The sequence below is a fragment of the Pelophylax lessonae genome, assembly GCF_965119305.1.
Source record: "Pelophylax lessonae genome assembly, chromosome: 3".
NCBI classification, from domain to species: Eukaryota; Metazoa; Chordata; class Amphibia; order Anura; family Ranidae; genus Pelophylax; species Pelophylax lessonae.
The window spans coordinates 215,491,543-215,502,109 of record NC_138770.1 but is presented as its reverse complement, the minus strand read 5'-3'; the positions used below and the strand labels follow the sequence as shown (position 1 = coordinate 215,502,109).

Sequence of the window (10,567 nt, the reverse complement as noted above, 5' to 3'; positions counted from 1 at the left end):
CGCCCCTGAGCCCCCAATGCACCGGCCGCCACTGGTCAGCACTCATGCAGCCCCAGACCATGACACACCCACCACCATGCTTGACTGTAGGCAAGACACACTTGTCTTTGTACTCCTCGCACATGCTTGACACCATATAAACCAAGTAAGTTTATCTTGGTCTCATCAGACCACAGGACATGGTTCCAGTAATCCATGTCCTTAATCTGCTTGTCTTCAGCAAACTGTTTGTTGGCTTTCTTGTGCATCATCTTTAGAACAGGTTTCCTTCTTGGATGACAGCCATGCAGATCTATTTGATGCACAAGAAAGGAGGAAGTGCTCAGGCATATGGTCTGAGCACTGACAGGCTGACCCCCCACCCCTTCATTCAACCCCCGCAGCAATGCTGGCAGCACTCATATGTCTATTTCCCAAAGTCAACCTCTGGATATGACGCTGAGCACGTGCACTCAACTTCTTTGGTCAACCATGGTGAGGCCTGTTCTGAATGGAATCTGTCCTGTTAAACCGCTGCATGGTCTTACTATCTACTATCTGGTCTCTTGGCCCTCCAGACATCTCCCTCCTTCACCATCCCCTGCACCACCTCTTGGAGCCACAAACATCCAGCCGTGGACCCCTGTGTTCCTGCAGACCACCTAACAGATGAGCTATTTTATACTGTTTTAAATGTGAGCGGTTTTCCTGTACCTGCCTTACCCTTTTAATTAAACTGATAACACTTAGAGGCGCTCTGCTTTTTGTTTTTATTTCCACTTTCAGAGCTGACTTCTCTCTGCAGCTGAGCTGGCCCTGAGTGAAATCTATTTCAGCCATCAACTACACCAGACTAATGACTATACATGAACTGCATACCCCTTGATGCTATATAGGTATGTGCTATGCACCAACTCTTATACTGCTTGCCATGGGCAGATAGCAACCTCTAATCCAAGGAATCAGACAAATTATGAGGTAAGACAGGGGGGAAAAAAGCCCCGTCCCATTGCAACTTGAACCTGAAATAAGCTTTTTGCTTATTTTTTGGGGTCACTATCCTTGAGTCTTGAAGGGGAATATTTGAGAAGACCACACATTTGTTTATCAGACACAAGCTTCATTTGACCCTTAGATATGCTAGGTTGCATAGTCTGGTGAGAGTTTAAAGGATAGGTTCACTTTTTGGAAAAAAAGAATAAATGCACATTTTTTTGGGAGACTATAAAGCATTGCACCAGCGAATTGGGGAGGTGAGGGGGCTGATCAGTTTGTAACATGTCAGCTATGATAGCTCTCTATTTCTCATTGAGCTCAGCTAAGACACAAAACACAGAGAACAGACTCACGTAACGTACTGTATCATGTCTCCTATTTTTTTCATATATGCTCTGTATTATTCTTTTAGATTTCTATATTAGTGTTCAATTTTCTTTGTAAATAAAAAAGACCTTTGCTTCTTTGAGCATTGTGTTAGTTTTTATAGGTAATATTGCTGAAATTTCATTACCAATAATATTATCAGAGCTTTGATAGACTAGCTAACTATCGGACCATCCATATTTGTATTTAAGTAGGGGGAATCCAAAACCCACCCCTATTTAAAGAAGGGACTGGCGAGATTGGTGGAAGTTAGGTGCAATGGTGCCCGCCCATACATATATAAAACACAATAAAACAACGCACAGGGTTAATCGTGATAATCAGCATCACAAAGAACAAGGGATCCCCTATGGGGGTAGCGCTATGTATAAAAATGAGAAGAAACATAATATAAAAAATGAAGAGAATGTTATCCAAATAAAGTGTGGCAGCACCTAAGATGGCTACCTTGACAAGATGACTGTGTGAAACAAAATGGTTGCTTCTGACAATGTTTTTACTTGTAAAGTTCCAGCAGATTTCTGACATTCTGACATTTCCACCATCTACATGTAACCAGGACACCCACCCCCCTTTCTTCCTCTCTCTCTTCCTGTGAAACAGTGGGCTCCGGACCTTAGCAGCATGCATCAAGATAAATTAGAGAGATAAGGCATATAAGTGTGAAACCACAAATGTCAATTGCTAAACTAGCTTTTAGATGCATAATAAAATGTGTATGCAATGCATATATGTATGTGTGATGCAATTGCTGATATATATACGAAGTACCCGTCTTCCAAAATGCACTTAGTCTCTTGGTCACGAGTCCTACTAATGCTGGTCATACACGTATAGATTTTCATTTGGAAATTTTTATTTTACGAAAATTCGTCTGAATCATTAGTGGGGTCAAATCGATGTCCGTTTTGGACTGCAGTGATGGGAAAATTCGAAGAGGCAGGAAGGAAAACTTTTCTCGATCAATGAATTTTCTGGCAGTGTATGTGGTTATCGCTCAGAAATTACATTGATTTTAAAATTAAATGTTAAAAGCAAAAAACAATTTTAAAACGACATTTGTCCATTCATCAAATGTTCAAAGAACATTCTTGTTCAAAACTCGATACGTGTATGGCCAGCATAAGTCCCTTTTCCCTAGTGAATAAAAAGGTTTGTTTTCCTGAAGTCTGTGTCCGGAGTATATTACTGGATTCTCAAAACTGTTTGTTCTCAAAACAAAAGGACAAACTTTTAAAGAAAAAGGAATACTTTGTTTGGAATTAGTTGCATCATCATGCTATTTTTAATTAGATACAAAAATATTCAAGCCAAAGGCCTTAACTGCACTTGTGCATTTGAGAAATTGCTCATCTTTTTTTGGCAATCCTTTCATCTGTAACATACTAAAATCCATGTGCTGAATAAAATTGGCAAATGCAAATATTACCATATAAAAATAGCAGTGACATCATCACTGTGCTGCATAGTAGAGAGCAGAGCTGTGGCCCAACAGTAATTCCCACTACAGGCTGTCTGCAGAAAACGATAGGAGGTGGCCGATAAAAGACCAGTCACCCTGCACAAGGAGAGAGATCAGTAGTGACTGGTCTTCATTACAGGAAGCGCCTTCACAGAGGCAAAATATCATGGTGGGGTACTGCACAGATCTGCAAGAAATACACAAAGCACACCAAGATTCAAGTAACATTACATAATCCTCTTCTTTTTAGACAATATTTCTTATCCTGGAATTTCGTTTTTTTTTTTTTTTTGGTGCCGAGACCCGGATCCAAATCAGCTGGAATTTAGTTTTAAGGAGTAACAGGATCCATTTCTCTTCTTCAGTTCATACTCAGTTCATACTTCATATGTTATCAGGCTGCAAAAGGAAAAAAACACCATTATCTCTATTGTGTGTGTGTGTGTATATACTGTAAGTTTCTTCATATGCTTCTAGCAAATCATATAAATCATTATTTAATTAACAAATCAAATCTCTATTAATAACAAATAATACAATAATCATTAACATTTATTATTCACATAAATAAAAATGAAATCTAAATCCAAAACTAGTATAAAGGCGCTCACGGGTCCTGCAGAGGAGGCAGATCAAAACAGCAGCACTTTTATTTTCAATGTTTCGATGAAGCTCAGTCCATCTTTCTCATGACACTATCACATGCAAGACCCGTGGGTGCCTCTATACTAGTTTTGAATCTGTATAGATTTCTTAGTGGGTGAACATCTGGGCATTTACCTCAATCATAGAATGCCGTGGATACCTTAGCTATAACATGAAACAAATCAAAATCATAAATTATACAAAGATAATTTCATACCTTGTTTAATTGCAAACACCCACACATACACAATATTGAGTTGGCCCACCCTTTGCTGCTATAACAGCTTCAACTCTTCTGGAAAGGCTGTCCACAAGGTTTAGGAGTGTCTATGGGAATGTTTGACTATTCTTCGAGAAGAGCATTTGTGAGGTCAGGCACTGATGTTGGAGAGAAGGCCTGGCTCGCAGTCTGTGCTCTAATTTATCCCAAAGGTGTTTTATCTGGTTTAGGTCAGGACTGTACAGGACAGTCAAGTTCCCCCACCCCAAACTTGCTCATCCATGTCTTTATGGACCTTGCTTAGTGCAAGAATGGTCAAACATTCCCATAGACACATTCCTAAACCTTGTGGACAGCTTTCCCAGAAGAGTTGAAGCTGTTATAGCTGCAAAGGGTGGGCCAACTCAATATTGAACCCTACAGACTAAAGCCCCGTACACACGTACCGATCGTCTTTTGTCCAGGGCTGTCGTGTCTGTTGAAAACTGCAAAAGACTGCACACGAATTTTGTCGGCCAACAACAGCCGACTGCAGAAGTGATGTCATGTGATGGTTAACTTTCCTTGTCTTTTTTCTTTTCTGAGCATGCCCAGTCTTGCAAATCTGCTGTCTGTCGGGCGAAATCTGTACTGACTGGCGAACAATCGGCCGTTCTGGTGTCGGCCTACAAAAATTTTAATGCTTGCACGACAGATTCTGTTCGGCCAAAATTGCGCTGTCGGCTGTCGGAAGCATCATACTAACAAGCCTACAATCGGCCGATCGGTTGTCGGCCGAATCTTTACGGCCGACAATCGGTACGTGTGTACGGGCCTTAAGACTGGGATGTCATTAAAATTCATGTATGTGTAAAGGCAGGTGTCCCAATACCTTTGGAGTTTGTATATATGTATGTATGTATATATATATATATATTTAATTTTTTTTTCTTGCAATTAAAGGAGGCAAGAAATGCAATATTTAATCTTATACGACTAAAACTGGGATGCCATTATATATATATATATATATATATATATACATATATATATATAAATTATTGTACACAATGGATGAAAACACTAAGGTAAATACACGTTCGCCAGTACACCATGGATCTTGAACTGCAGTTCAAAACTTTTATTGCAGGAAGATTAAATCACAATAGGATAAGTGCAAAGTTTTTTAAGCCACACAGGACCCCTACGCCTGACATGCCTGACGAAAAGGGTCCTGCGCAGCTCCCAAAAGTTGCACTTATCCTATTGTGATGTGATCTTTCTGCAATAAAAGTTTTGGACTGCAATTAAAGATCCATGGTGTGCTGGTGAACTGGTGTATTTATCAGTGATATATCCAGTGTCCAGCTGGTGATCGCTGCAGCACCCACTACAGAGGAGCATTTAATCCAGGAATGTGTGCCATGGGAATATAAACAAGACTGAAAAGGTAATAATTCCATGCAACTGGTGCTTTTCCTAGACTCCCATGAATTATTATAGTGATAAAATACACACTACTTAAATATTACTAATAATGTAAACCTATTTGTCATAATCTAATGCAAATGACAGCTAAAAAAATAAAGGGATGACAAAATTTACACAGCGTAGTCACCTAATTACTGTTAAATTCTCATAAATATCTATTATAGATTGTAAAAGAAAACATCCTGTGTAAAAATCAGGCTATCAAAGACCACATACTTAAAAATTAATAAGCTGAATCAGTGAGCCGGCTGATCAAAAATATAAAACAAACGGGTTCCCCCATCCACTTATTCAAGGTGGATGAGGGAATCCTCCCCACTCCTCGGCTGTCAGAATACACTGATGAGAGTTGCAGCTGAAAGGCTTAATGCACTGATCAAGTGAAACATTTCCAACAGTCCAGTTTTGGCACTTTTCCACTGCAAGTACCGGCTAGTACCGGCTCGGCTCTACTCGGCCCTGCTTGGCCCGGTTTGCTTTTCCACTGCGGTACCGCATGGTATAGTGTCGGAACGGTTCGGTACGGTACGGTATAGGTTTGCTTTTCCACTAAAGCAGTACTAAAGTTAAGTGGGTGGGATAACAATGGGGTGGGTGAGATTCTCTGACCAATCAGTGGCTAGTAGTGACTGCATGCAAAGGATTGTGGGATATGTTACCAGTTTGGTACCTGTTGGAACCACAATCGAGTAGGTACTGTTTTTTCAGAGCCGTACCGTACCGTTCGGTTCCATGCAGTGGAAAAGCAAACCTATACCGTACCGTACCGAACCGTTCCGACCCTATACCATGCGGTACCGCAGTGGAAAAGCACAAAAGCGTGCCGAGCCGGTACGGTTCTATGCAGTGGAAAAGCGCCTTTTGAGAGAAGCTGATCTTTAGATTGACTTCTTTCTAGTGGGAACAGCCATAGATTAATCAAAATTTGCCCAGTCCCAGCTGAACCAGCCAAATTTCAATCCATCTATGGCCAGCTTTAGTTTACCATATAACTGGGGTCCAAATAATTAGAGAATCCCATCTAACTATATTGATGCTGTTAAATATTGTTACCATTTACCTGTGTTAAGATCTCGTGAGTCCCACAAAATACATCTCTTAAATCAATTATTGTTTTAAAGAAGCAAATGATCACTTGTAAAGCACTGAGAACAATTTGGATGGAAAATAAGATGAGGTTCCATTGTACCACATAGTTAGGCTCCAGACACTGTGACCACGTAGAAGAATCTGAAAGATACCTATAAAACAAAAACACAAAGATCAGATAAGGTAACACATTATTGTCTTTGTATACATAAAAAAAAAAAAAAACAGGAAGATTACATGTTTAATACATGTGTATTCAACCATATTTATTTAACAAAAGAGACCCTATTGGTCTTTTTTTGTTTTAAACCCTTGACCCTGTTCAACTTTCCTGTCAGCATTTATGTACACTGAATCACGTATTCGCAGCTCAGTATATATTTATGGCACTGCTCTGTGCTGTCATGATGTGACTCCCATGCACATGCATGGGATTGATGTCATCGCTGTCTGGCCAATCATGTGACCAAAGAGTCCAAACCTGGAAGTAGGACCAGGAAAAGAAGGAAGCGCCCATGAAAGCTGAGAGCACTGAAGAGGATCACTTGATAAGGAGGTAAGTCTGCCATAATAGGCTAATACGTATGTGGTGCATACTAGTACATTATGACAAAAAGCTCCCAGAGACAATTTTTTATGCAGAGTTTTAATTCCACTTTAAAGTTTGGCCCTGGGATTCATAGAGGTACTGTTAGTAGATTGGTAAGTAGTGAGGAGCAATATGAGCAGGTGATCCAGGAGCAGATCCCTGCTGAATTAGAGCTGAACAGGATGAATGTCAACTTTTTTTACCATGCCCATTCAGTTTGTGTGTGGCAGAAACAGGCAGTCCGCTGTCCAGTTACATCTGGCTTCCTCTGATCTGTCACGTAAAAGGATGCAATCCTTTTCTGTTTTTTTCCTGGGCCTGGACACACTAGGAGGACAAAAGTCAGTTTACATCCTCCTTGTCCATAGGGCTGCATAAGGCTTCCAGCTAGGTCCTCCAGAAAAACTGACAAGAAGACCTGAATGGAATGCGTACGTAAAAGGGCTCCTACAGTAGTAAACGTTTTTATACTTTTGTATGTAAGAAAAATAATACAGTACCCCCCAGCAGTGTTGGTAAATGGGTACGTCCATCCATCTGTTGTCCTGCAGTAAGGACCTTGTGCTATTCCCAGAGCAGAGATGATCAAAGTATATGCTGAAAACAACATACCCAGGGCAGCAAATGTCATGGATCCCAGCTTCTGAAAAACACATTTATACAGCAGAGTTTGAAGTAATATTTGACATAAACAGTACATTTATATATATAGGAGGATTTTAAAACATAATAAGAAAAAAAAGCAGTGTTGCTGTTAGAAACTACAATGCAGTATTTTTACTTTTTACATCATTTCTCTGTGTTGAAGCTTTTTATGTAAACATTTCTGTATGTGTGTGTTTTCAATGGCCCAATAGCCCTACTACATTTCCCCTGTTATATGCATTAGGTGTCCTCTTCACAAGGTATATAACGTTATTATAATTGTTCTGCAATGGCAAGCTTGCTTCCTAAATTGTAATTGAAATCTTGGTATAGTTTTAGGGCCCATTCAGAAAACTATTGCTATACTCCTGTCACTCTGGCAGGAGAGATGCTGCTCTCTTACATAGCAGCCGCTCTGCCTTCCCCGCTGTTCATTTTGTGAATGGGTCCCTATAGTACAAAGCGCTTCCTGATTTGCCAGCAGGAGAGTAGGGGTGGGCAGAGTAACTGAACATGATTCTGCAGGGTGGAGCACTAGAAAGTATAGAGATAGCTATTCTCCCAGCACTCAATAAAAATTTAAATTATAAATCAAAGAGATAAGTCCACAAGGTGGCATGCACCTTGTTGTACTGAACCCACAGTGATCTGGCACATTTTAGAAAGTTTCTGAATTCCTGGAGTTCAGCTTTAGCTTTTTAAACACTATCTTATCTTGGTGGAAAATTATTGAAAATTGAAACTAACAGTTCCATGGCAAAAGGTTTCTGCCTTAACATAGCAACAATGAAAACGAATGATCCATATAAATCAAATGTTTCTTGTGAGAAACGCACACTTTTTTTTCTTTCTGTACTATAAATGAGGCCCAAGTCTAAAGAAAAATAAATAGATCATACTTACTGGAAATACATAATATCTCTTTTTCCCTGAGCAGCATGATGTACAGCATTTATAGAAATCAACTAGTAAAAGTACTGTGGCAATAATGATCATCTGAAATAAAGGAAATAAATGTAAGTAAGCCAGATATTAAATAATTGTTATTAAATTAAGCCCTGCTTAAAAAACAAGTTGTGCAATCAGTTTTTATTTAATTGCTTTGCATTTGCAGTACCTGTAAAAATAACAGGATGCCTTAATTAAAGCCCATCTCCTATCAAAGCTCTCTAGCTTTCCATCACTTTCTCTCACCTCCTTCTCACCCATTCAGCAGCTTTAAAAAAGAAATTACCTTTTAATTTTTGTTTTATTTTCACTTACCTAACCGGTGCATTCAGCACAGTAATCGGTGCCCACATCGACAGATTCCTCTTTGTGACATCATCACACTATGGAGCCTGAGAGAACCCCATGACTGGACATACCGATTGGAAAAGTCCCTGTCATCCAGGCAGTGACATAGACACATGAAGATGGACTCTCCTCTGCAGTGAAGACTACAGAAGACTTGGAACTTGACACGTCACATGATTAAGGTCAGTATTTAGTAAATATTCGGGGCTTTTAGTTTGAGATTATAAGAAAGAGTCTAGTTAAAGTGGGGTGAAAGTTATTCCAGGGTTATTCTGGGATTTAAGCTTATCACATTGTTAAAGTGATTGTAAATCTCATTCATAAAACTTGAACAAAGCACATATATCTGTAATGTTTACATGTCTCGCCAAAGCTCTAAGGGTTGTTTCTCTCTGCTGCTTCATCAGAGGTTTATGCACTTACCATCCTCAATATCCTTGTTTCTTCATACATTTAGATGCCATACTGCACTTGTCTTCAAAATCAGTTCAAACCAAGCTCTGAAAAGGGGTAGTCTTCAAATGACTTTCAAGAGGAGGTATAGCTAGCTTCAAAACAATATCCCAAACAAAGGTCCTCACAAGCCCTTAGCCTGCATCCAGGGGGGGGGGGGAGAGGGGGGGGGCAACAGCCAGAAGGAGAGATTCACCCTCCTGAACCTGATTTATCACTTTTCCCTGAGAAAGCTCTGATAGTTATTTATTATTTTGTTCTGGTATTCTCTTAGGAAGAAGCATCTTCACAAATAGGTATGGGAGGTATTAAAGCAAAGGGAATACCTATAATGGTGGCTTAGTCTGATATACAACAAAAGGTTTTGTGCTCTAGTTTGGCGGGATTGTCAGCAGGCAGCGTTTCTCACTGTTCATCCTTGTGTCTGCCCATGGGAGTGGATTAAGCGGTTCTGGTTCAATACAAATTTATGTAATATAGTTCTAATAGGTATTATCATTCTTTCCGAAGAAAGCAGACTAAGCAGACAGATAAGTCTGAATATCTATGGCTAGAACAACTATAGACATACTGGGGGTCTACTAAAACTGGTGTACTCAGAATCATAATCAAGGTACATCTTATGCAGGTGAAAAACACAAGTTGCAAGTAGGAAGGTTTACAGTATATTGCCTTTAACAGGCTTGTTTGCCTCAATGCCAACACACTCTAGGTTTAAAACTTTTGGGGTGACTAACTCAGAACCTATATGTAGCTTTGGAAAAAATATTACAACTGCATAATCAGACTTTTAAAAACACACACACACACACACATATATATATACAGTATAAGAGGAACTGCACCAATCGAGATTATTTTTTGCTTCTCTCAAACAAAGATTTGTTGAAAAGGGTTATGAACCAGTTGAGTTGGATCAGGAGCTCAAATTTGCAGATGAGAGGAATAGGGATGATTTACTGGCACCCAGAAGCGTTAGCCCCACTGACTGTTTCAATTTGCCTTTTTTACCACGTACTCCACTCAAAATTACACAGTAAGAAAGATTTTGCGTAAACATTGGGAGTTGTTGTGTAGTGATGAGGTCCTTGGACCTCATCTCCCCGAGACTTATTTGGTTGTTTATAGAGGAGCCCCCCCCTTAGACTACAGGTAGCTCCTAATGTAATTGAGCCCCCTTATCATTTTTTTTTCAAAATATGTGTGGCTTTTTGCCCTGTAGAAAGTGTTCTATTTGTTAGATTAATGCCCAGAGATGTAGGAAGGGTCGAATCCTTTGAGTCTAACTCCACCCACTTTTTGCCATTAGGCTCTTTATCACTTGTACATTTAAAAA

At 39.7% G+C, this 10,567-nt stretch overlaps 1 protein-coding gene across 1 annotated transcript in view; it reads right to left on the bottom strand.

Annotated features, from left to right (window-relative positions):
* Window positions 1-3,196: 3,196 nt before the first annotated feature.
* TM4SF18 (transmembrane 4 L six family member 18) overlaps window positions 3,197-10,567 on the bottom strand; it is a 30,438-nt gene continuing 23,067 nt past the window's right edge. Inside the window, exons 2-5 of the mRNA XM_082252458.1 lie at window positions 8,386-8,478; window positions 7,338-7,480; window positions 6,220-6,400; window positions 3,197-3,223 (exon numbers count right to left, since the gene is read on the bottom strand). Coding sequence (XP_082108584.1) covers window positions 3,209-3,223; window positions 6,220-6,400; window positions 7,338-7,480; window positions 8,386-8,478 — 432 coding nt within the window. The 3' untranslated portion in view covers window positions 3,197-3,208. The remainder of the gene's footprint in view (window positions 3,224-6,219; window positions 6,401-7,337; window positions 7,481-8,385; window positions 8,479-10,567) is intronic.